This window comes from Rhamphochromis longiceps, linkage group LG3 (assembly GCF_057381845.1).
Source record: "Rhamphochromis longiceps isolate RC_006_pf linkage group LG3, R_longiceps_female_GT1.1, whole genome shotgun sequence".
NCBI lineage: Eukaryota > Metazoa > Chordata > Actinopteri > Cichliformes > Cichlidae > Rhamphochromis > Rhamphochromis longiceps.
This window is the reverse complement of record NC_140559.1, coordinates 18,452,623-18,479,475: the sequence shown is the minus strand read 5'-3', so window position 1 is coordinate 18,479,475 and position 26,853 is coordinate 18,452,623. Positions and strand designations below refer to the sequence as shown.

Here is a 26,853-nt window from a genome sequence, read left to right as displayed (position 1 = left end):
TAGGCCTGCAGAGCGAGAGCGAAGTGCTCTAATAGGGTGATATGGTACCACAAGGTCATTAAGATAAGATGGGGCCTGATTATTTAAGACCTTGTATGTGAGGAGCAGCATTTTGAATTCAATTCTGGATTTAACAGGAAGCCAATGAAGGGAAGCCAAAACAGGAGAAATATGCTCTCTCTTTCTAGTCCCTGTCAGGACTCTTGCTGCAGCATTTTGGATTAGCTGAAGGCTTTTCAGTGAGTTTTTTGGACATCCTGATAATAATGAATTACAGTAGTCCAGCCTGGAAGTAATAAATGCATGAACTAGTTTTTCAGCGTCACTCTGAGACAGGATATTTCTAACTTTAGAGATGTTGCGCAAATGGAAGAAAGCAGTCTTACATATTTGTTTAATATGTGCGTTGAAGGACATGTCCTGGTCAAAAATGACTCCAAGGTTCCTCACAGTGTTACTGGAGGCCAAGGTAATGCCATCCAGAGTAAGAATCTGGTTAGATACCATATTTCTAAGATTTTCAGGGCCGATTACAATAACCTCAGTTTGATCTGAATTAAGAAGCAGAAAGTTATCATCCAGGTCTTTATGTCTTTAAGACATTCCTGCAGTTTAACTAAATGGTGTGTGTTATCTGGCTTCATGGACAGATAGAGCTGGGTGTCCAGTTGTAGACGATGATGCTTGAATTCAAACAGGCACACAATATGAAAGATGAGGAAAATCCCTGAGCACTGTGCAGAGGACTCTGAGGACTGAGACGCATGTTGTCATGCATGTGATAATATGACAACAGGACGGCCCTGAGCCCTTAGAGGACGACACAAAGCTGAGTGTTTATCTGCACGTCTCAAACACGCCTCCATTTGTCTGCAGGCTGAGTGATCTGACTGAGCTCAGCCTCCATTTTCTACAGGGAGACGCTCAGAGGGGCTTTCACTTTCATTTCACAGGAACAGCTTTGCTTCTGTTTTACATGCAGGTGCTGCACAGAACACACCCTGTTCAGTCTGTTTGTGTGACTGACTGCAGCTCAGACTAAAGGCTGGATCAGCTGTTCAACAGCTCAGCAGTTTGTAGTTTGTTTTCATTTTGCCCCGCCTCTGTCAGTGCGCCCCAGGGCCGCTGTGGCTACAATGTATGTCTGCCTTGCCATCACCAGTGTGTGAATGGGTGGATGACTGAATATAGTGTAAAGCGCTTTGGGGTCCATAGGGACTAGTAAAGCGCTATAGAAATTCAGACCATTTACCGTTTATGTAAACACCAAACAAAGTCCTGCACACAGTGAGTTTAGTGCACTGGGTGTGTTATCTGTTAGTAATCGTGTTGAACATTATAAAAGTGTCACAAAAGGTTGATTCTGTTTATCTGGACGCATTCAATTGGAGAAATGCTTTGTCACTCTTCCAAGTGATTTCTTCAGTTCCATTCGATTCCTTCTTGTGGGACATGCATGGAACAATTCACCCAGGAGGCATCCTCGTCAGATGCCCAAACCACCTCAACTGGTTTCTTTCGATGTGAAGGAGCAGCAGCTCTACCCTGAGCCCCTCCAATAGCCAAACTGCTCACCCTATCTCTAAGGAAGAGGCCAACCACTCTTTGGAGGAAGCCCATTTCTGCCACTTCTATCCACAATCTCAATCGCTATCCGAAAGAATAATGATCATTGATCAATGACCATTTAATCAGTGGCCATGTGTACCATTAACAGAGAGAGTTGTGGAATAGCTGCAATCACAGCATTGTAAAATCAACAAATCAGTTTATTTCTAAGCTCAGTTGATCTGACTGAGTGATCTGAGTGAGCTCAGCCTTCACTTTCTACAGGGAGATGTTGTTTTCAGGCACAGAAGTAAAGACATGTTTACCCTCAGTTACAGAGGAAGACGTTGCTCTAAGGCACTTCAGAAACAGAGGTTTGTCTGTTATTGGAGGGACAAAAACAATGAAAAGAGAATTCAACAGGTACATGTAAATCTTTATTAACACTTACACACTTACATAGTGCTCATATTTCATTCAATCACAGAAGGAATTCACTGATTGTCATTGTCTTTAAAAAACAAACTCTTATAAGGCACACATGAACTGAGAAAAACCCCACAAACACCAAGAGGACGTTTCAAGAAGGCCACAGAGAGAAGAGTACAGAAGTGGAGCAGTTCAGTGATGTAGGTGGAGGCGTCACACAATCAGGCCATGAAAATATGAACCATGATTTGAACCTGAAACAGTGCAGAAGCTCTAACAGTGGAGAGATGTTTGGAGTTAAAGCTTTGGTCAGACCAGAGATCAGAGCATCAGTTCATCACACTGTCCTCACTGCTGTAATATTAATGCCACACTGTTGTTCTTTCATGTGCTGATGTGATGTACTCATGTTTACATGTTAGTGTTACTGACCATTAAGTTCTGTAGGAACCACACATTAACACACAGCATACACGGATAAATAAAAAACACCCGTTGATGTCTTTGGACTGTGGGAGGAAGTCAGAGACCCAGAATCCACTTCAGGAGATACATGTATGACCTTTGTTCCTCATGCGCTCCATGTGTTACTTTACTAATTCACAGGGGGAGTCTGTTTCTGTGGGCAACAGGATGACTGTGACCTCCGACACTGCTGTCTCATTACAAATCCACACAAACATGATGTGTATATTTATACATTATGAGTGGCAATTTTCCCTAAAATCACAATGTTTCTAACTTGAGCCAAACTGGTGGATCTGAAAATCCATCTAAACAAATGAGTCAAACTTCACCCAAAAGAGCATCAGTGTACAAAAGTTTGCATCATCTATACAACAGTATAAAATGTGAAAATATGTTTCATATTTTTGAGTCTTATGGGTCTGTTTATGAAAAGTAATCAGGTCTCAACCCAGCAAAGTTGTTCAGGATGTTTTGCTGGTGTCAAAGGTCAAAGCAGTTTAAATCTGAGCTGAACAGTGTGTCATGTTAAAGAAAAGTTGAAGAGGTTGTCAAACTTCTCAGTGCAGGATCAGAGAGAGACGTTAACAGTTTGTACAATCTGTTAAATTGGGTAAGATTGGTTTACAAACTAAAAACAATGTCAGACAAAGAGATGATTTTTATACAAAGTGTTTTCCAGTGGACTGTACTTAAAGAAGAAAAAGTCACATGAAGCTAATAAACAATCACACCAACATAAAATAGTTAATTTGCCTAACCTGAAGCTCCAACACTCACTGACTCTGAGATCAGAAATTCATGTGTGTTTGTAACACAGTTTGACTTTGTGTCAGTAAATCTCATGAACAGCCTGAAGATGAATAAACTGTAGTTCAGAGTCACTGACAGACAGCACAGACACACACTGTTGGTCTGTGTCTGAACATGATGATCAGCAGAGATGTTTAATATATTCAGCCGTCTGATGGATGTTCAGAAGAGATTATTTATGTCTGTCCTCAGATCGCCTGATTCACAGTTCAGCTGTGGAGACTGAAGACGAAGATCAGCATCATCAGTTTTTTCTGTCCTTGATCATCTTTCTTTCTTCAGTAACTGTGACTTCTTGGAACAGCAGGCGGAGACTCAAAATTCGGCTTTGAAAACTTTGCAGAACCTCATACCTGTTTGCGACGTTTGATTCTCTGTTTTTGTATTTTTGCCCATATCCATAAAATAATAAGAGGAAGAAGAATTCCCAGAAAAACTATCATCCATACCGGATATCTTCCCGACTGATCTGCAGGTGAGAAACAGGTGTCAGCTGTCAGGTAGGTGATGAGTGAATAATAGAATAGAATTATTTTCCTCATCTAGTTCAGAAGACTAGGTTAATAAATTCATTCACAATATGTATTAAGTGAGAAAATGTTTATACTGGGGGATTTTCTGTGCGTTTAATTTAAAAACAGGAAACACATGATCTGACCAAAACTGAAGCCTCCATCTTGTTTTTACCATAAAAGAAAAAAATGAAAATAAAATTACAACTTAACAGGTCTGACAGCTCCTTCGAGGTCAGAGGTCATGTTTGTTTCATCCAGCTGTTCTATATAATTTGACCTGTTTGACTGCAGATCTGTGAGAGCTCATTAAAACATGTTTGAGACTTTTGGAAGGTCAAATCCTCGAGTCTCTGAAAATGTGTTTATTTATTATGAGGCTGAAACATCTGAACCTGTTCAGATTCGATGATAACAGCTCTGTCACACCAACCAAACTACACTGTACACAATTTACAACCTTTATGTATGAAGCACTTCAAATAATAAGATAATAATAATAATAAATAAAATAGTGAGAACTGACAGACTGCTTTCAAAAATATAGCTAAAAGATGACTTTCCCAACTCTCAGAGAGCTCAGTGTGATCATTAACTCATCATTAACATTATTGAATTCATTTCTGAATTCATTTCTGTAAAATTTGCACTATTTAATTCAGTTACACAAACAAACTGAATTGAGGCTTTTATGGAATTTACTGTGAATAATAAGTTAGTACAAAGATCAGCTTGTTTGTTCTCAACTGTGAATGAATAAAATTAATTAATTTAACTTTGCACAGTGGCATGGTGGTTAGCATTGTTGCCTCACAACACCAATGCTAACCACCAAGAAAGTCCTGAGTTCAATTCCACCATCAGATGCATGTTTGCATGTTTTCCCCATGTTTGCGAGGGTTCCCTCCAGATACTCCGGCTTCCTCCAACAGTCCAAAGACATGCACTTAGTGGGGATTAATTAAATAGTGGGGTTAATTGGAAACTCTAAATTACCCATAGCTGTGACTCTGTGGTGCCCTCAGCTATCTTTTACGGTGTGGTCTGCTGGGATGGCAGCATCTCTGCTGGGGACAGGAAGAGACTGAACAGGCTGATCCGGAGGGCCAGCTCTGATCTAGGATGCCCTCTGGACCCAGTGGAGGTGGTGAGTGACAGGAGAATGGTGACTAAGCTGTCTCTGCCTCATGAAGGAGACTCTGACAGCACTGAGCAGCTCCTTCAGTGGTTGCGGCACCCACGATGTGAGACGGAGAGCTTTCGCAGGTCTTTCCTCCCCACTGCTGTCAGACTCTACAACATGGTCTCTGCAGATGACCACACACGTGCTGACAGACACACACACACACACACATCCCATACACAAATGTAAATCTCGCCCTTTCTCCTTAATGTGCAGTGGCACACCAAGTGCAGTTTTCTCTATGTAACAAAGTATTTTATTCTATTTGTATAGTACTTATTCTATTGTATATACACTGAACAAAAATATAAACAGGGTAACATAAGTGGTACATAAGTGGTCCGCAGATGTGCATGCGCTTTCAAAGTAAATCTTTAAGAGTTCTAAACAAATGTCTGTCCTCCGGAAAATCTTATGTACGCAAACACGCGTTGCAACTTCTTATCTGGTGCGTGCCTTTTATTTTGAAATGCACCTGCGGACCACTTATGTGCACTCCTGAATCCGATTGTTCAGTGATGACGTGAGGAATCCTACTTCCGGGCCTAAAGTAGTCTGCGTTTAATATGACTTTTGTGTTGTTAACATGTTTAATGTCATGTCAGTGATCACTGTTGACCTCCCTCGGCTTTCATTACCGCTAATCATTTATTTAAGCTAATTTTTTTAAAACCTTAGGATGTAACTACAGCCCAGCCCATGCAGCAGTATATGAATGACTAACCTCATATTGTGGATGGATTATCTCAGTTGTTCTCCTGGCTGAAGTTTGGTCCTTTTACAGCATCCTGCCACGTGATTACATTTGTTCCTGACCACCGAGAACACTCGCGTTAACTTTTATCGAGTGGAAAAAAAGTTAGCTTGTTTATATTATGCTAACGTAGCTGTGTCGCTAGCGGTCACGTAGCACATCATTATATACCAGCTAGCCCAACTTCAGTAACCCTACAAACATCACTGCTGTTTAGCTTTCTGCCTTCATTTTTAGGTGTTATATTTGACAGTTCAATGTCTCCTGAGAAACACTAAACAACTTGTCCGGAACTGTTTTTATCATCTAAGAAACATTTCTAAACTCAGGCTGCTGGTGTCAAAGGCAGAACTTGAGATGATTATTCATGCTTTTATCTCTTCTTGTTTGGATTATTGTAACGGTCTTTTTACGTGTCTCAACAAAACAGCTCTGGATCGCCTTCAGTCTGTACAGAATGCAGCGGCAAGACTTTTAACTGGTACAAACAAGAGGTCACACATTACTCCAGTTTTGGCTTCTCTTCATTGGTTGCCTGTAAATTTTAGGGTTCATTTTAAAATTTTAGTTGTAACTTTTAGAGCTCTGCACGGTGAAGCTCCCCAGTATATCTCTGACCTGTTGAAACCTCATGCTTCATCCCGAGCACTTAGGTCTTCAAGTCAAAGGCTACTGGTGGTCCCACGTACTAGGTTTAAAACACGTGGGGATCGGGCTTTTCAGGCACTGGCACCTAGGCTGTGGAACTCTCTGCTGTTGTCTTTACGCTGTCTAGACTCTACTGACTCCTTTAAAAAGCAGCTGAAGACATTTTTATACAAACAGGCTTTTAATTAATTTTAACTTGTATGTCTGATCTTATTGTAAAGCACTTTGTGATTTTTATCTGTGAAATGTGCTATATAAATAAATTTTACTTACTTACTTACTTCATTTATGTTGGAAGTGATAACAGAGCTGTACGTTTTAATTTGTTTCCAAAACCCTGCAGTCAGGACATGCTATATTGTATTTAGATAGAAGCTAGCGAGCTAACTCCCTGCTAACTTCTAACTCCGTTAAATGTCATAAATTCCGTTTTCATGGATGCCTGGATGTTAAACTCAATTGTTACACCTGGTAGAGCAGAACGCTGATCATTTTATTAAAGATGAAAGACTTTAGACAGTTTTTCAACTCTCAGTAATGCCATAGTGATCGTTTGATATATGGACCTGCAGCGGAGTTTAGACCCAGACACGGCTAGTGACGTCAGACTGAACAACCGGATATAAACGCAACACTTTTGTTTTTGCTCCCATTTTTCATGAGCTGAACTTAAAGATCTGAAACATTTTCTACATACACAAAGGACCCATTACTATAAGATATTGTAGTGAGAACTTCTCGTTTGCTGACATAATCCACCCCACCTCACACGTGTGGCATTTCAAGGTGCTGATTAGAAAGCATGAATATTGTGTATTGCACAGGTGTGCTGCCCACAATAAAAGGCAACTCTGAAATATGCAGTTTGATCACACGGCATCTTAAAACTCTCAAGAATGAGATTAAGTTGCTAAACCCTGACGTCTGACATGCCAAATGAGTTAGTTTAGCTGTAAACTTTGGTGTGTAAATGCATAGAGTGAGGAATTTATTGACAGTGGGGGTATGCCTGTCATAAAATGCGTAGTAAGAGCTGCCTCAGCCAGATAAACAGGAAGTCACAGTTATAAGCCTGGGGTTCAGCCTGGGGAGATCGTCCTCGCCATAGAGTGAGAGCGCTCCAGAGGGTGTGTAAAAAAAAAGAAAGAAGAAAACATCCAGTGCACTATATGAAGTTGTGGTTTAAGGAAAGGTGTTTGTTGAATAGAGTAGTGTGAACTTTAAGAAAAACTGAGGAATGCAGTGAGAAGAAGTGTGTGTGTGTTGCTGTGGTGTCCCCCAGGGATCTGTGTTAGGCCCTACCCTGTTCTCACTGTATATGCTTCCTTTAAGTGTCATTTTTGAGAAATACCACATTGCCTTTCACTATTATGCCGATGACATCCAGATCTATTTTGAGCTGAATGATGATCTAGCTATGTCCGTGAGTAACTTTCGAGAGTGCATGTGTGAGGTCAAGCAATGGCTTCTGGCAAATTTTCTTATCCTTAACGATAAGAAAACTGAAATTATGATCTTTGGCAGTGACGCTCTTTGTGCCAAACTTCATGATGCTTTTGGCTTCCTCACTAGTTCTTTCCCTGACACTGTTAGGAATTTGGGTGTGCTACTTGACAGCTCATTTAAACTTGATAAACAAGTATCCGCTGTCGTCAGATCTAGTTTCTACCAACTTCGCCTTATTTCCAAGGCCAAACACTACATCCCGCACAATGACTTGGAAAAGCTTATCCATGCCTTTGTAACGTCAAGACTAGATTACTGTAATTCACTTTATTATGGTCTCCACTCTACCCTTTTACATAGATTACAGACAGTCCAGAATGCCGCTGCACGCATTCTAACTAAAACTAAGAAGTTTGCTCACATTACTCCCGTCCTTGCTGATCTGCACTGGTTGCCTGTGAAATTTCGTATTCAATTTAAAATTCTGTTGTTTACTTTTAAAATTACTAATAACACAGGGCCAAGTTATCTTAAGGAACTCTTAAATTCATATCTTCCTACGAGGGCCTTAAGATCTTCCTCACAGTCATTGTTGGTTCAGCCCAGATCTCGCTTGAAGTCTAGAGGTGATCGAGCGTTTGCTCTAGCTGCACCTGAGCTGTGGAACAATCTCCCGATTGGCATCCGGGCGTCTGATTCTATTCAATCTTTTAAATCACGGCTTAAAACATATTTGTTTGAACTTGCTTTTTCTACTAGTTAAATTCTCGCCTCGCTTCTAGTGAGTTATTCTATTAATGTGTCTGGTTGTTTTGCGTTGTCCTGCGCTGTCAATGTTTTCTATCACGGTTTGATGGTACAGCTTTACTCTGCTATAGCTGTGTGCTATAGTTTATTCTTATTAGTGGTTTTTACCTGTGAACATAATCCCACACTTATAGGACTCCGATGTTTTAGTGTAAATCATTTTATTGTTTTATTGTTTTATGTAAAGCACTTTGGCATGCCCCTGGCTTTTAATGTGCTCTATAAATAAAGATTGTTGTTGTTGTTGTTGTTGTTGTGTAACAGGGAGTGAGAGTGTGTGTGTTCACAGCTCGATGGAAATCGGCTGATGTGTGTAGGATGAATGATTGGGCCGCGATTTTTCTCAGATTATTGGGTTTTGTTTTATTACAGTGGAACCCCAATTTACGAAATTAATCTGTTCCCGAGGGTCTTTCGTAAGTCGAAAATTTTCGTAAATCGAAACCAAGGGGTTGTCACATAATTCGAAAGGCATCTGGGACACTGACCACATCAGATGGTATGTCCCTGTGTCTAAAATGATTGAATCGTTACAATCTATTCTAAAATTATAAAGAATTGTTTTAAAAAAAACTTTTGTAATTACATCATATTGCTGGCAGTGGAAACTTCAGTGGCACGAGAAGTTCTGCAGCCAGCAATAAACATGAGGGGACTGATTGGGTTAACAATGGGGTTGTTTGTAGTCAAGACCGCCTAAACCAAGACAATACCAAGACCAAGACAGACAGAGACAAAAACGTCTTTAAACTGCAGCCAGATGCTGCTTCGTTTACGGGTTTCAGGCATATTTGTGTGTTTTTGCAATGCACTCGCACAGCCCTCACTCGTGTACTGAGAGGACGCACACTCAACTTGACTGTCGCATCTCTCACCCTCTCTGTTTTTCACACAATGATATTATCCTATATCCTCGCATGTGACTGGCCACAATATGGAGGGATTGGAGCATAGCTGAGCTGTGTGAGAGCTGAGCAGCGAAAGGAAATTAAGTGAGGAGCCGTCTCTCGCTCAATGCGAGTCGACTCTTCTGATTCACTATAAAGCACTCTCTAAGCACGGCTCTTAGAGCTGATGCTTTTGCGCATGACACATTATCGAACGTTACGTTGTTTGTCATGGATATTGTCAACTCCAAATCTCGCGACCACTATGTCGATCTGAGACAGCGAGACCCAGACAGTGAAACCAAGACAAGACAGAGTGATCCAAGACCAAGACCAAAGTCTGTTGAGACCAAGAGAAGACCAAGACCACGTAAAAGTGACCGGTCTCGAGACATCCAACTCTACAATGGGGACAAAAGTTTGACTGACTTGATACTGATACGCAAGATTGCACCTGCTCCACCCAGACAGTGGGAAAGGGGTGCATGTATGTAGGTTTTATTTTGTTTTGGGTTTTTTAACAGGAGGAGGAAAATTAAGGCAACATCCTAGGTTCACATCAGCTTGTGGGCCCTGCAGACTTTAGTTGCCACTTATCTTTGCTACTGATTTTTTGTGAAGGAAACGGTGTTCTTACTGGCTGCGTGGTTAGTTATGGTATGACACTGTATTGTTGGAAAATGTCATGTTACAGGGAGGAAAATGTAATGTGAAAATATACTGTGTTGAAACCAGTGTCACTCCTTTCACAGCAGCAGCAAATTGTTAACTTCATGATTTACAGCAGCACCTCTGGAATCTGTTTATCCAGGCCTGACATCCAGGACTCTAATGTTGTTTTTACTCTAAGAGTCCATCTGGGGGATTTGGCATCCAGCAGACAGACATAGGTTTAATAAAGCAGAATGTGCAGTAATTACAGGAAGTTTTATTGTACTATGTATTATTATATCACTATTTATCTCGTGTCGCTGAGCTCATAGCATTAAACAAGTGAATGACGTATTTAAAGAACAGTCACAATGTATAATGTGTTGGCATAAACATATGGGATGATCTAGGATTTGGGCAAATTATGGCAACAGTAGTGGTTTAATTTTCTGGGGAAATAAATTGCACAACACAAACTGGTGACTGTAGTGTCGGATGCCTCATTACTCTTCTGACCTCCAGGTGTTTGCATATGTGAAGCTCATATGAACTGACAGAGTTTGTTTTGAGGCAGTCGTGGTGTGGATGCAAGCTCCAGGCGGAGCCAGGAGTTAGACATACTTAACATGAAATTCATACTGATTTTATTTTCTAACACGGGTTTACAGGCGTGGCGCAAAGCTACTTCAGAGGAAAATTTCTGATGTTGGTTGGGAAATAATGTAACTAACCTTTTTCCTTTTTATTCTTCTAGTTCTGGTGAATTGACACATGGGGGAAACCATGTGTCAAAAAGGGGAGGTCAGCTTTAATATAAAACAGTGTTTTCCAGGATGATTTCTTTATGACTACTGTGATTTGTGTGATTAGCAATTCATGCACAAGCAGTGTTGGGGAGTAACGGAATACATGTACCGGCGTTACGCATTTTAAATACTAAATATGAGTAACTGTATTCCGTTACAGTTACTATTTTAAAGGGTGGCTTTTACAATGCAGATACTCAGTTGAAATAAATGGATTACTTGGCGGTCTTTTCCTGTTTCATATGTTAGGCTATGCCCTCTCTATTTTTGATAATTCCACACCAGTGGAAATCCAAACAAAACATGCATTAAGAGGCCCTAATGCCTGTGTCTCAATCTCGTGGCCCATGTCATCTCTATTTACGGACCGCATAATGACATGAAGAAATAATTTTGAAAATTATTATTCAAACAAATTTTTTAATATGAAAGCAATAGGCAGAGTGTTACAGGCATCGCCCTAAAGAATGTAGCCTCATGGGCAGTAGTCCGTGCTGCAGGGAGAATGGACTGCCATACTCGTTATGTGTCTGTGAGTGAGGAAGGGAAAAAAAGGGGAGTGGAAAAGTGTGAGTTGCCACGATTCCACTTGTAGTCTAAAGAGGTAGCTGGTCTTATTACCTGTTTTATTTTGTGACAAATGTAGCTCCTAGGCACATCTCTTTTATCCTGACGTTATTGGAAATTACAGCTGATTATGATTATTCCAACCTAACCCATTTCCTACTTGTTATGTGTCAAATGTAAATAGTCTGGTGTGTACTGTTTCTAAACAAAATGTTTATTTATTGTTTGTAAATGCATTAGATATTTGAATCTGTTAAAATACAAATAGGTTACAATAGTAATATAAGCGGGTTAATCGCAGTGTTAACAGTACTGCACAGAAATGTTATTGATGCTGAACAGCAGCAGAATGTAATTACAGATTTATTGTAAATAAGGATAAAAGACAATTATTTTGTAAGTGTATACTTGTGAGAAAAACCAGTTGAACAGTTGAACATATGGACCTGATTGAATGTGTTTTTGGTGTTAAAAGAGAAATGTGTGTGTCTAAATGAACAGAAAAGAACACAGTGCAATTCAGTTAATAAATCAGACGAAGGAAGAGCCTGCAGACCGAGCGCAACTCATGTCTCCAAACTCTGCTTTTCTGTTTATAAACAGACCCTATAGAAGGCCTGTAACAAACAGTAATAAATCACACAGCAATAGTACATTCATGTAGTTGTAAAAAGCATGATAATATATTAAGTAATCCAAAGTATTCAGAATACGTTACTGTCATTGAGCCTGTTTTGTGCAGTAACAAAACAGGCAGCACTGAAAGCAGCTCTAAGTGTTTGTGTTGTTCAATGATTTGTGCACAACAACAACAATGGGACCTCTCTCATCCATCAGTCACCATGTGGACATTTTTCTGACACACTTTGAAGCTGATGGACGTTTTGTGTCTGCACTAAGTACGTTTTCACCAGCTATGGCACCGCAGGATTCACTTTCACAGACTCACACACACACTCAGCTCTACTCACTCACCTGTAACACTCAGGTAAACAATGTTGATGGGCTCCCATGAGTCTTTTTCTGCCACACTGACACCACACACGTATGCTCCAGTGTCATTAATCGTCACATCCTTCAGAATCAAAGACACGTCTCCATCCTTCATCTGTCTGTCCCGTAGATACACCCGGTTCTTAAAAGATGGATGCTGGAAAATTGGAACAAATTGACCATTCTGGTATGAAAGGACATTTCCTGACTTTAGATCAGCTTTGGTCCAATTTACAGCTGTAATTTTGCTGTTTGGAGCTCGACATGGGAGAGTGACGTTCTGTCCAGACTCAGTTTTGAGAATTTTGGGGTCTGAAAGAGGAAACAACACAGAGCAGAGAGGTTAAAGGTCAAAGTACAATTATGATCAGAATGACTTACTTTAAATATTTTGTTCATTTCTTTTGACATATGAGTTTTTAGTCATGTTGGATTTAATGAACCTCTGAACATCCAGCAGGTCACCAGTGACCCACTGAGGGGGAATTTTAGCCTCATGCTAAACATGCAAAGTGTCAGAAACTACAAGATGTTAGCTTCCACAGAACAACAACATGTGTAGACAAATTAACATAAAAAGCATTTAAAAAAGGTTATGTTGTGTTTTTAACTATTTGCCTGTCTACGAGAGGTCTGTTTGTAGAGTTGTCATGGTGATGAGTAGACCTTGCGTTTTGGGGGTATACTGTCCCTTTAAGAGCCACTTGAAGCCAGAGCGCGCATTTTATCAACTTTTCTTCTGACGATGCTGTCTGTGTTGAGCGCTCAGTGGATCTGTGTTTGACTACTCTGCCTAGGCTGCACTGTCGAGTGCAGATCCACTGAGCACAGCGTAAGCTAGCGAGACAGAAGCTAAGCTCGTTGCAACATGGCAACTGCCTCAACGCTACCCGAAACTGAACCTCCCCCATCCTCATTCAGATCTGGCGTTTGGAACTATCTTGGTTTTCATGTGAAGTATGAACCTGAAGGTAAGCGCGTCATGGACAAAAGTAAAACAGTATGTCGGATGTGCCATGCAATGCTCAATTGGTGGGGACTAGTGCATTAGCACAGTTAGTTCATTAAAATGTTTACGCCGTCCAGCCCCACGCACGGGGCGATCTGCAGCAACTCGTTAACTGAGATTTGCAGCGTTATGATGTTAATGTCATTTTAACGAGATTTACGCTGACAGCACTAGTGGGAACAAAACGAATATGACTGCACATTGACGCCAACATCATCCTAGTGCAAAGACAAGTGGAAGCAGACAAAAACAACAAGCATGCATGCTACAAACTTTACCCGAGTCATTTAGACAGCCGTTAGCACACGATTCTCCTTATGGGGACCTGATATGTTTAATATGCTGCTGAGAATATAGCCCAGAAGAAGCGTATAGTATAGCTTTTATTTTGGAAAGAGCCATTTCTCTGTAATAAACTCTCTTTTCCAAAGATGAGTGATTTCTCGATCAGATAGATTCATTTTATTTTATTGTTTTGTTGATTCAGCAATATTAAATTTAAAAACTATACTTTTGAGTTAAAAATATATATTTATAATTTTAATAAATGACTAATTAAACCAGCATGAACATTCTTTTGTATCGAAAAAATATCGAACCGTGACACCAAAGTATCGAACCGAACTGAACCGTGAAATTTGTACATCGTTGCACCCCTACTGTTTACTGTTGTCACAGATCCTGAAAGACAGTTTTAGGCTGAGCCAGTGGAATAGTTCAACTTAAATGTTAAATGTTAAACTGTGCTTTTCTGAGTACAGTTGAAGAATAAAACAACCTCACAGAAAAAGTATTTTCTGCATCTTGTCTCATTCCCCATGACCGAGCCAAATGTGCTGATAATAAGTGAACATAATGTGTGAGAGAAAGCAGCCTCTCATTTTAAGACACTGTGAGTCTCTGCATGCTGCCTTTATGGAGCTACAGCTGTTTGTATACACTGAACTAAAAGCTTTGTAGCTGCATACTGACTCCTGACACTACAACACATCACACTGACACACACATTACACTTCTTTGTCTCTGTCACAGCTGGATTACAGATGTTAAGTGTCCACTCAGCCTCGTGTCTCCTTCACACAAACAGATAAACTGAATCCAGATGAAAATAATCCTCCTGTACTTCTCAGATCACTTCTAAACTCAGTTTAGTTCAATCTCACCTGCAGAGATTCACTTTCACAGACTCACAACCACCAGCTTCACCCCTCCCCTCCCCCTCCAGCTGTAGGCTTTAACATTGAGTTTCCCCACACATGTTTACAGATGAGTTAGAGAGCAAGAGAAGAAGAGACGGATTCATAAATGTCTTTGTTTCTGCTCTAACCAAACAATGCTGCTCTACAACTCTAGACTACCAGCCACAAAGACAACAGCTGGAGAAACATCTGTCTACCTCTGACATCCACCAGCTCATCCATACAACAAACAAACATCAACAACCAGGAAGCAGCTTCACCTCTGATCACACACACTCAACTCTACTCACTCACCTGGAGGATCAACAACAATCAGATAAACAATGTTAATGGGCTCCCATGAGTGTTTTTCTGCCATGCTGACACCACACATGTATGCTCCAGTGTCATTAATCATCACATCCTTCAGAATCAAAGACACGTCTCCATCCTTCATCTGTCTGTCCTGCAGATCCACCCGGTTCTTAAAAGATGGATGCTGGAAAATTGGAACAAATTGACCATTCCGGTATGAAAGGACATTTCCTGACTTCAGATAAGCTTTGTTCCACTGTACAACTCTGATGTTGCTGTTTGGAGCTCGACATGGGAGACTGACGTCCTGTCCAGACTCAGCTGTGAGAATTTTGGGGTCTGAAAGAGGAAACAACACAGAGCAGAGAGGTTAAAGGTCAAAGTACAATTATGTAGCTTCCTTTGACATTTGAGTTTTTAGTAATGCTGGTTTTCATGAACCTCTGAACATCCACCAGGTAGGGCTGTTCGATATAAAAAATATATATCGGATGTATTAAATCCAGTTCTTTGTATTCTTCAACGGCCAAGAAAGACACAGCTCAAAGTGGTCCAACTTAAAAAATGATCTTTAATTTTACATATTCCGGAATATGGAGACTGAGCACACAGACACGCCAGCCGAAGTCTCAGACAGAAAACAGGAAGCCTGATTATTTATATTCTTCCTTTAGACGTCACACACACTTTACGTTTCGATCAAACACTCTACTTAGTTTCACTTTCTGCCTGCAGCTCCTCATATTCTACAAAAACATGCAGTTTCCTGTCAGCCTGTGACCTAGTCAAGTCTGGGCCTCTCATAAAACAATCTAATCAGCAAATAAGTATTATGATTATATATTTAAATCCCAACAGATGACAATGTAAAAAGGTCTATCGTTTCATATTACTCTATCCCTTGCTTCATGGCGTCGCAAAATAAACTGTTTGCGGCAATATTTTTTTTCATCGTTTTGATGGTCACTGTAGAATTCATTTCTTAAAGTTCTCTCTTTCTCTTATATTTAAAATAACCACACTGCAGACAGACAAGCGACTGCTTTTATGTATTGTCGTTAGCAACAACACTCGCGTGACTCCGCCGTCCGCCTGTTTGTTTTCCACATAAACCTTTCACAATAAAGCTGAAGATCCTATTGAGATTTTTCAAAATAAAATGAATCACATGAAATAGTATGCAGAGTGTTTACGGATGAGAAGCAAAAAAAACCCGTCAGGTGCTAAAAAATAAACCTTAGAACCTTACACGCCGTGTAATAAACACTGACAAAGAAAAAAGCAACCATTTCAATGTCTACAAATGTATAGCTTCATGCTTTGGTCAAAACCCTTGACTCCAGGTACACCCAGCTGAAAACACTTCATGCAAGTCGAGTTGATCCGAGATTCACTGAATTTAGAGAAAATGTAACATTTTTGGGATATATATCGTTGTCAGGACAATAAATGTCTTATATCGGGTTATCAGATTTTGGTCATATCGCACAGCCTTACCAGCAGGTCACCAGTGACCCACTGAGGGTGAATTTTAGCCTCTTGCTAAACATGCAAAGTGTCAGAAACTACAAGATGTTAGCTTCCACAGAACAAAAACATGTGCTAACATGTGATAAAAGTAAACATAATCAGTGAGAGAAAGCACCCCTCTCACTATAATAGGGCTTTGGAGCGTGATGTCACGGGGGTGGGCGTGGAAAGGATTTTGGCCCGATCCGCCATTTTGGGGGTCTAAACAAAGCGCAAGCGAAAAAGGAGCGAAGGCACACACAACAGCCACCGTTCATATTTGCTGTGTGGTCGGCTGCAATGTTCGATCACACGACCGGCAAGAGAATAAGCTTGAAAAGGGTATGTCTTTTCATTCTTTCCCAACCTGGAAGCAACACGAGGCGGCTCGTGTATCGATGTTACCAAACGAAGGCGTCCAGCCTGGATAGCAGCTGTGAGACGAGCTGATATCCAGTTCTCTTCCATCTCCAGATATCTGTTGGTGCTCCAGACATTTTCATTCCGGTAAGTTCTAAATATGTTCATATCACTCTTTATAGCCTATTAGTTTTATTTTCTATGCGCTCTGAGCTCATAGCAGATTAGAACAAACATCCTACTGAGTGATTTTGCAGAACTACCTTCTATTTATAGAGTTGCTAATTATTTGGCATTATTTTAGCAAACCAGCCTATGAAATGGATGAAACACATCGTGACTGGGTTCCAGCGCTACACAAGGGACCTGCTTCAAACATACCACCATGCCAATCAGATTACTTCTCCTGTGTCAACAGGAGGAAACAGCCAGATATGCCAGAGCTGTAGCATTGGCCAAGCAGGGTCCAGGATGAATCTGGAAGAAATCTGGGGAATGGAGGATAATAGGCTAAGTTTCATCATCCGAGCCACATATGATGTGCTGCCTTCCCCCATAAATCTGTAGTTGTGTGTTGGAAATAACCCATCTTGCTCCCCGTTTACAGTCCCAGCAACACTCAAGCACATCTCTGTTGGTTGTAGGACTAGCCTTACTCAAGGCAGATACACATGGAGACACAACCAGGTCCTCAGAAGTCAACCCAGGCAGGGCCACCTGGGATGAGGGTGTCTAGTGATAATAGCCCAAACACCGGATGAATCTAAGGTTTACTACTGCTGATGTGTCCTAAAATTTTAATATTATAATCTAGGTCAGATTTCTAATCCCTGAATCTAATCAAGGAAGGTGTAGGAGCCATATGAGTTGTTCCTTCTGACTAAGTGGGTTGGTTTGTGGTCCACGTTTCCTCATAGCAGCCATCCCTCAAGACTTTCTCCATTTGAAGCAATGCATTATCAGGGATTGTAACATCAATTCTTTTGCTGAATAAGACACTGTGAGTCTCTGCATGCTGCCTTTTCTGTAGCTACAGCTGTTTGTATACACTGAACAAAAAGCTTTGTAGCTGTACACTGACTTCTGAAACTACTTAGCTTATTAAAAATGTGTGTGTCTGTAGTCTCAGTGACTACAGCCTGACTCTAAAGCTGAGTGTAAATGTGACCAGATGAAGTGTGAGGTTGTGAGAAAGTCTCTGACTGCATTCATAGATGTGTCCTTTCAGCTGCTCGCTCTGATCCAACCTTTGGTCTCTAAGAAGAGGCTTCAGGGAGACGTTTGCTACGTTGGACTGTAGGACCATCAGAAATGTGTACAGTAACAAAACAGGCAGCACTGAAAGCAGCTCTAAGTGTTTGTGTTGTTCAATGATTTGTGCACAAAAACAACAATGGGACCTCTCTCATCCATCAGTCACCATGTGGACATTTTTCTGACACACTTTGAAGCTAATGGACGTTTTGTGTCTGCACTAAGTACGTTTTCACCAGCTATGGCAGCGGCAGGATTCACTTTCACAGACTCACAACTACCAGCTTCACCCCTCCCCTCCCCCTCCAGCTGTAGGCTTTAACATTGAGTTTCCCCACACATGTTTACAGACGAGTTAGAGAGCAAGAGAAGAAGAGACTGATTCATAAATGTCTTTGTTTCTGCTCTAACCAAACAATGCTGCTCTACAACTCTAGACTACCAGCCACAAAGACAACAGCTGGAGAAACATCTGTTTACCTCTGACATCCACCAGCTCATCCATACAACAAACAAACATCAACAACCAGGAAGCAGCTTCACCTCTGATCACACACACACTCAACTCTACTCACTCACCTGGAGGAACAACACGAAGGTAGATGATGCTGAGTTTCCATGAGTGTTTTTCTTCCACGCTGACTCGACACACGTATGCTCCTTCATCATTAATCGTCACATCCTTCAGAATCAAAGACATGTCTCCATCCTTCATCTGTCTGTCCTGCAGATCCACCCGGTTCTTAAAAGATGGATGCTGGTACTCTGGAAAAAAGTGCTGATTCATGTACAAAAGCACATATTCATCTTCCAGGTCAGCTCTGCTCCACTTTACAACTTTGATCTTGTTAATTGGAGCTCGACATGTCAGAGTGACGTCCTGTCCAGACTCAGCTGTAATGAATTTATGGTCTGAAAGAGGAAACAACACAGAGCAGAGAGGTTAAAGGTCAAAGTACAACTATGATCAGAATGATTGACTTTAAATATTTTGTTTATTTCCTTTGACATTTGAGTTTTTAGTCATGTTGGATTTAATGAACCTCTGAACATCTGTCTCACCTGCTCTTGTTCATCTCTGTTCTGTTCCTCTCTCTGTTCCTCTCTCTCTCTCTTTGTGCTGACAATCATCAAATATACAGTTGAAACCAGATATTTACAAACTCTTCAGATAAAAACACTTTTTTAATTGTAACATCAAATCAGACTAAATGTTTTTTTTTAGATTGATAAATATAAAAACATATTTGTTAACTTTAAGAGTAAAGAGAGAAACTATCTGTATTTCTTAATTGTAAATGGCACCAAATTGTATTCAAAATTGAGCCACACTTATGGAGCTCCACAATTCTGTTCCTGGTGTTTTGGTTGACATCTCTTGATTTTCCCATGTCACAGAAACAGGCTCTGTGTTTTGCCTTATATGCATCCACAGCTGTGCCACCAGTTTACTCACATGGACTCTACTAACCTATCAGAAGCTTCTTCAGCTCAGAATGGAATCGTCTGGAGTTTCTTATTAATTAACAAACTTAGTGTATATGTGCTCCTAAATTTGATGAAAAGTGATAAAAATAGACAGCTCTGTCTCTCTTTATTCTGACATTTAACTAATTCAAAATATATTTCAATATTTATCTAAAACAAAAGTTTACTCTAAATTGATGTTGTGCAGTAAAAATGTTTTATGTTTTCTCCCTAAAGTGTAAATATCTGGTTACAAATGTGAATATACTGCTGTGTACTGAAATCCCTCTTGTTTTGCATAGAAATATACTGAACAACATCCATCCATCCATCTTCATCCGCTTTATCCGAGGCCGGGTCCGAGACCTCCCTCTCCCCAGCCACCTCCTCCAGTTTATCCGGGGGAACAACATACAAAGCATAATATATAAAATAACATTTACCTGAGTTTTTCTTTGAAAGAACCCTCTAATGTCCATTCTTATATTTCAGTACATAACTGAAACCGATTTAGTCGGGGAGGGTAAGAACTGAAAATATGAAATAAACACACGTAAGCTAAGACTCTCTAAAAAAATAGCATTTGTTCGGCTTTTCATTTCGCCATTTGTTGATTCACTTGAAGAGCAAGTAACGTAATATGGGTCAAGTGATCAGTTTGATATCAATCTTTCGTGATGCACCGTCATATTTACATTATTTGTACGGTATGAATGATTTGCGTTGGTACCTGGTCAAACTTAAGCTCTCCTTAGTATGGCTGGCTCCGTTTCTCCAACAGCGCACTCACAGGCAGCAGCTGCCCCGCCCTCTTGCTCAGTCGCTTAGTGCCTGAGCTCGGATCATACCAATATCAGGGGGGGATTCACGCACAGTCCTAAATTCCCACAGTGTGCACTATGTGCTTCGAATATTGTGTGCACTTTTTGTTTTATACAGTTGTCAGCCAGGCATCTAACTATGAAAAAATTACACTCCAAAAGACCCCAGGCTTCTGACAAAACAACCTGGGTTTAAGCCCAGTAAGCCACCCCCACGCTCCGCCCCTGATACACACATGAGGTGATCAGGGGAAGTAAAGACGCATGAGGACACAGCTGACCAAAATGAAACATAATGACACAGGGGAAAGTAAAACTAACTACATGAACACAGAACACAAAATAAAATAGGAAACATGAAGACTTAGACAACACAAGCTTAACAGACCTAAAACACATGACAGAGTAGACAAGAACCCAAACACAGAAACCAAGGAGACAGATGATAAATAATCACAAACCTAAACATCCACTAAACCCTAAATAAGAATAACACGCAAACTTATAATCGCCAAACTAACATGAAAACTTCAAAAATTACAAAAATAAAACTCAAAATGCTGGGTCAGAGACCCAGCCTGTGACAGTTGGATCGTCCTACTCAATACTCACTTACCTGGAGGATCAACACTCAGGTAGATGATGGTGAGCTCCCATGATATTGCTTCTTCCATTAAGACACCACATTCATATCTTCCTTCATCATGAATCGTCACATCCTTCAGAATCAAAGACACGTCTCCATCCTTCATCTGTTTGTCCTGCAGATCCACCCGGTTCTTAAAAGATGGATGCTGGTTGACTGGAACAAAGTCACGAGTCCAATAGAAAAGAACATTTTGTGACTCCAGGTCAGCTCTGCTCCACTTTACAACTGTGATGTTGCTGTTTGGAGCTCGACATGTCAGAGGGACGTTCTGTCCAGACTTAGCTGTGATGAATTTATGGTCTGAAAGAGGAAACAACACAGAGCAGAGAGGTTAAAGGTCAAAGTACAATTATGGTCAGAATGATTGACTTTAAATATTTTGTTTATTTCCTTTGACATTTGAGTTTTTAGTCATGTTGGATTTAATGAACCTCTGAACATCCACCAGGTCACCAGTGACCCACTGAGGGGGAATTTTAGCCTCAGGCTAAACATGCAAAGTGTCAGAAACTACAAGATGTTAGCTTCCACAGAACAACAACATGTGCTGATAATAAGTGAACATAATGTGTTGTAGCTGTATACAGACTCCTGAAACTACAACACATCACACTGACACACACATTACACTTCTTTGTGTCTGTCACAGGTGGATAACAGATATTAAGTATACCCAGCCTTGTATGTCCTACACATACAAGCTGGACCAATACAAAAATTATCTGTTAGTTAATACCATCTAACCACCATCACCCTCCCCAATCCTGACTCAATGACCTTCATCACACCTCTCACCCCCCTTTCCTGCCCCCTAAAACTCAGGATGTGAGCCGATTGTTTCAGAAACAGAAGCCTAGGAAAGCCACGGACCAGACTGTGTTTCACCCTCCTGCCTCAAAACCTGTGCTGAGCAGTTGGCTCCCATCTTTACTCGCATCTTCAACAGATCCCTGGAGCTGTGTGAAGTTCCCTCCTGCTTCAAACCCTCCACCATCATCCCGGTCCCCAAGAAACCTGCCATTACAGGACTGAATAATTATAGACCTGTCGCGTTGATGTACGTGGTCATGAAATCCTTTGAACATCTGATGTTAGCCCATCTGAAGGACATTACAGGCCACCAGTTGGACCCTCTGCAGTTTGCCTACTGGGCAAACAGGTCGGTGGATGATGTAGTAACATGGGGCTGCATTACATGTTGCAATGCCTAAACCACTCGGGAACTTATGCCAGGGTCCTGTTTGTGGACTTTAGTTCGGCTTTTAACACCATTGTGCCTGAACTTCTCTCCTCCAAACTCTCCCAGCTCAGCGTGTCACCAGCTACCTGTCAGTGGATCACCAGCTTCCTGACAGACAGAAAGCAACAAGTGAGGCTGGGGGAGATCACCTCTGAAACCCGGTCCCTCAGTATTGGTGCCCCTCAAGGATGTGTCCTCTCACCACTGCTGTTCTCCCTCTACACTAACGACTGCACCTCCAAGAACTTGGCTGTCAAACTCCTAAAGTTTGCAGATGACACCACTGTCATTGGCCTCATTCAGGATGGTGATGAGTCTGCATACCGGCAGGAAGTTGAGCGGCTGGTACTCTGGTGCAGTCAGCACAATCTGGAGCTGAACACTCTTAAGACTGTAGAGATGACAGTGGACTTCAGGAGACATCCCTCAACTCTGCTCCCCCTCACCATATCAGACAGCCCTGTGTCGACTGTGGAGATCTTCAAGTTCTTACCACCATCTCCTATGACCTGAGGTGGGAGACCAACATCTCCTCCATCCTCAAAAAGACCCAGCAGAGGATGTACTTCCTGAGACAACTGAGGAAGTACAGTCTTCCACAGGAGCTGCTGATCCAGTTCTACACTGCTTTCTAACATCTAAATCTCACGAAAAGGCTGAAATGGGAAAGTTAAGCAGAGCAGTAGACATGTTACAGATTGTAAGCGTGTTATCTTCTGCTGCTCCGACACTGAGATTGTTATAAATGTCTGCGTTTGTTGGTATTGTCAATGACTAACAAACAACCTGAGTCTAAAGCTGAGTTTAAAGTTCGTGCCTGGGGTCTCCTTCACACACACAGACAAACTGAATCCAGATGAAAATAATCCTCCTGTACTTCTTGTTATCTCAGAGAGAACCTATTTTGTTTATTTCCTTTGACATTTGAGTTTTTAGTCATGTTGGATTTAATGAACCTCTGAACATCCAGCAGGTCACCAGTGACCCACTGAGGGGGAATTTTAGCCTCATGCTAAACATGCAAAGTGTCAGAAACTACAAGATGTTAGCTTCCACAGAACAACAACATGTGCTGATAATAAGTGAACATAATGTGTGAGAGAAAGCTCTCACACCACAATCTCACCTGCAGAGACGAAGACAAGGACAAACAGCAAAGTGCAGCAGAGCAGCGCAGTGCCAGCAGCCATCTCTGTGTCAGTATTTGTGCTGATCCGACTCTTAGTTTGTTCTAAATGTCTGAGTCTGTCGGAGTTTTCAGTCAATAACAGAGCCTGACTTTAAATACTGACTACATCAGATTACATTTAAGCTTGAAATAAAGCTGAAAGTCTGCTCTGAAGAACAGATCTGACTTTCAGCGGCTCACTCGGACTTTGCGCTGTTTGTGGTCCATTCAAGAACCTCGGAAATCTCAGCTGTTTGGTGAACTAACAGGCCCACGTGACCCGGTGACGGTCACAGTGTAACAGCTGCCTGCTCAGTGTAACCAAACATCGTGGCGTTATTTGTGTCTGATCTGTGATGAAGCTTCTGCTGTGGATATGTGTTATCTCCTTAATGCTGGGCTTATACTGTGCGATTTTTGGCCCATTTGCGCGTCCGCAACTTCTCACACTGCGCACGCGCAAACACGTAAATGTCGGTGGAAGAAGACGGAGCAGCACGGCAGTGCAGCGTGTGATCCGGACACAAGCGATGGAGGCACAACTTATAGAACTTTGGAAAGCTCATCCGAGCCTTTTCGATGTGGCCTCACAAAATAATCACGACCACAACAACCGTGAAAATAGTTGGATAGACATTGCTGCTCAATCACAGCTGCCTGATCAATGTTTTTCATTAGCAATTCAGCAAAGTTGATGGCGGTGGTGTGTCTGTGTGAGAGAAAGATAGAGAGAGAGAGAGTGACAGATTTTCTGTTATAACCAAGGGTGTAGATTTGGCATGGACAGAAGGGACATGTCCCCACCAATAATTTGATCTCTGCGAGTAAAGAAATCAAACCCAATAGAAAGAAAAACCGATCTGTCAACGTCTCCTTCACCCAGCGGTACAGAAAGAGTTGAATTACGTTCTCTACTGGCGTCCTACGTCATGTGACAAATATGACCAATGTGATTGGCTGTGCCCTTCAGGGAGCTCTGTTTAGTTTTAGCATAACGTGTTTTGGAAACTAACTGCACAACAGGCAGCGCTATTAGTTCTCTCAGTCTCAGAGCAGCATTTCTAATTTTGATTGAAACTGTCAGAGAAAACTGCAGCTTTGAGCAGCCCGGATATTAGTTTACAGAGGCTGTTAGAATTATATGTCTAACGTTAAAATGTTGGTGACTCAATAATTTCATCCTAATGGCACTGGAATATTCATAGTGTTAATTTTTGAGACAAATATCACGATGTAGTCATGATGTTGCAAATATTCCACCTTGTAGTGCAGTTTGCACAAAGTGTTTTAAAAATGCACTCAGCCTACAAACATTACTGATGAGTCAAGATGTGCACAAAGTGACAGAAACACTGAAGCAGCTCCACATTTTATTCTTATTGTCATGTATGTCCTATTTGTCAGATGACAGAAGAACCAACACAAAGCTCAGAGAGTAATGGTGACACAAGATCACAGGTGAAACTGGATGATGACTTGATGGTTCATGACTGTATTTGAAGCACATGTGTGACTGCATGTATGTGGAATGTCTCACTGTTATTCATCAGGTGACAGAGGCAGCTCTGCCATGTTGTAGCTCGGACAGAGGTGAAGAGGCGAGGTCACAGGTGACTGACTGATGATTTGGTGCTATAGATTAACTAGTATTTATTATCATGACAATTGTCAGGCTGCTGATGTAAATTGTTTCATTAGTGTATATTGGACAAAGAATCTGAATTGACAAGTCTCACTTTTTATATGGCACGAATCAATGTGTTATTTTATCAGGTGGCAATATGACCTAGTGCAGTCAGAGGGGAGGAGCCAGGGCCAAAGGTGAGGCACATCAAGCACAGAATAATAATAATTTTAATCTGAGGATAAAACGCATGTACTGAGGCTGAAAGAAGCTTCAGTGCCCTCAGAAGACTAAAAACATGACTAAGGTCAACAATGACTCAAATGAGATTAAACAATGCTGCTGTATGTCCACCAGGAGAGACTGGACAGTATAGATGTAAAACCAATATGCCAGCAGTTTATCTCAGTTAATGAGAGGAGCAGGCATGTGTTTGGCTGCTTCACATAGTGCACATTGAGTTGTTGTGTGGGACACCAGTGGTCCATGTCTGTTGCTGTAACAGTAGTTCATGTTTAGAATGAAAAATCCCAGCTCACTGACTTGATCGGGGCAATAGTGCCTAAAATGTTGCATAATTTTGCAGAGAGATCTTTTACTTTGTGGTAATCTTAGACGAGTAGTTTTATGGACAAAACCCAGCAGGTCATTCAGTGTTCCCTTAGTGCTAATGTGTCAGAGATGTTGGTGTAACTGAAGTGATGTTGTTAAGTCCTTAAAGTCATTTTCTTTTATTGTCATGACTGTATTTGAAGCTATTTTTATGTTTGTATGATACTTGATTTATATGGAATATGGCTGAAGTAAACTAAAGCCTAAAATACTTAGTCAGTCATTTGTTTAATAGTAATTTAACATTATATAATTCAAATGTAAAAATATGAATTGTGATTTTAAATGGTTTAAAAGCATGTAGACTAGCATATGTAGGCAAGTATATTTCTCCTTTTATCAAGAAGCAAAGACAAAAAGGGGGGGGGGGGGGGGAGAAACAGGGCAGGGTTCGATGGTTGAATCATCCGTCCCCACCAATGCCAAAACCAAATCTACGCCCTTGTTCTGGCACATTAGCTTTAGCACGCACATGTACATACAGTGACATTTTATACCTTCTCCAGAATACTGTATATACTATGGCCACAAGTTTGCATCATGATTCTTATCCAGAGTCCTCTCCTTATTATTTACTCCTGGTGCTATAAGTAATAAGAATAAGTAATAAATATAAAATATATTTATGATCATTATTATCAGCATTGTTTATTTGTATAGCAATTTAAGAACAAACCAGGCAGACCAAAGTGCTGAACAACACAGATCAAAACAACTAGCTAAATTAAAAATACAATAACATTAATAAGAAATGTGTCAGAGTTAAAAGCCAGTGAATAAAAATAGATTTTCAATCTGGACTTAAAGACCTGCACTGATGATGCTTGTCTAATATGGAGGGGACGGTTATTCCTAAGCATTGGAGCCACAATTGAGAACGTTCTGGCAAGATCTGAGAACTGCTGTTCACAAACGCTGCATGTCCATCTAATCTGACTGAGCTGGAGCTGTTTTACAAAGAAGAATGGGCAAGATTTCAGTCTGTAGATGTGCAAAGCTGGTAGAGACAGACCCTAAAAGACTGGCAGCTGTAATTGCAGCAAAAGCTGGTTCTACAAAGTATTGACTCAGGGGGCTGAATAATTATGCACATCCCACTTTTCAGTTATTTATTTTTATAAAATGTTTGGAATCATGT

At 41.0% G+C, this 26,853-nt stretch overlaps 2 protein-coding genes across 5 annotated transcripts in view; one reads left to right on the top strand and one right to left on the bottom strand.

The window, feature by feature from the left end:
• LOC146673261 (uncharacterized) overlaps positions 1-26,853 on the top strand; it is a 171,962-nt gene that overhangs the window by 104,340 nt on the left and 40,769 nt on the right. The gene's annotated exons all lie outside the window — the stretch shown is intronic.
• On the bottom strand, positions 1,984-24,248 carry LOC146673264 (CXADR-like membrane protein). Of its 4 annotated transcripts, XR_014910436.1 has the most exons (7): positions 23,438-24,247; positions 21,039-21,371; positions 18,714-19,046; positions 15,012-15,350; positions 12,492-12,821; positions 4,764-5,095; positions 3,593-3,724 (listed from the first exon to the last, which is right to left on the bottom strand). XR_014910436.1 is itself a non-coding variant. In XM_085401740.1 (6 exons), the coding sequence occupies exons 1-6, from the start codon at positions 23,499-23,501 to the stop codon at positions 3,603-3,605; spliced, it is 1,521 nt and encodes a 506-aa protein (XP_085257866.1). In that variant the 5' UTR covers positions 23,502-24,243; the 3' UTR covers positions 1,984-3,602. The 4 variants fall into 4 exon arrangements, 3 of the variants coding, with proteins under 3 accessions (XP_085257866.1, XP_085257869.1, XP_085257867.1); XM_085401740.1 differs by lacking the exon at positions 4,764-5,095 and having other exon boundaries at positions 1,984-3,724; positions 23,438-24,243; XM_085401741.1 differs by having other exon boundaries at positions 3,590-5,095.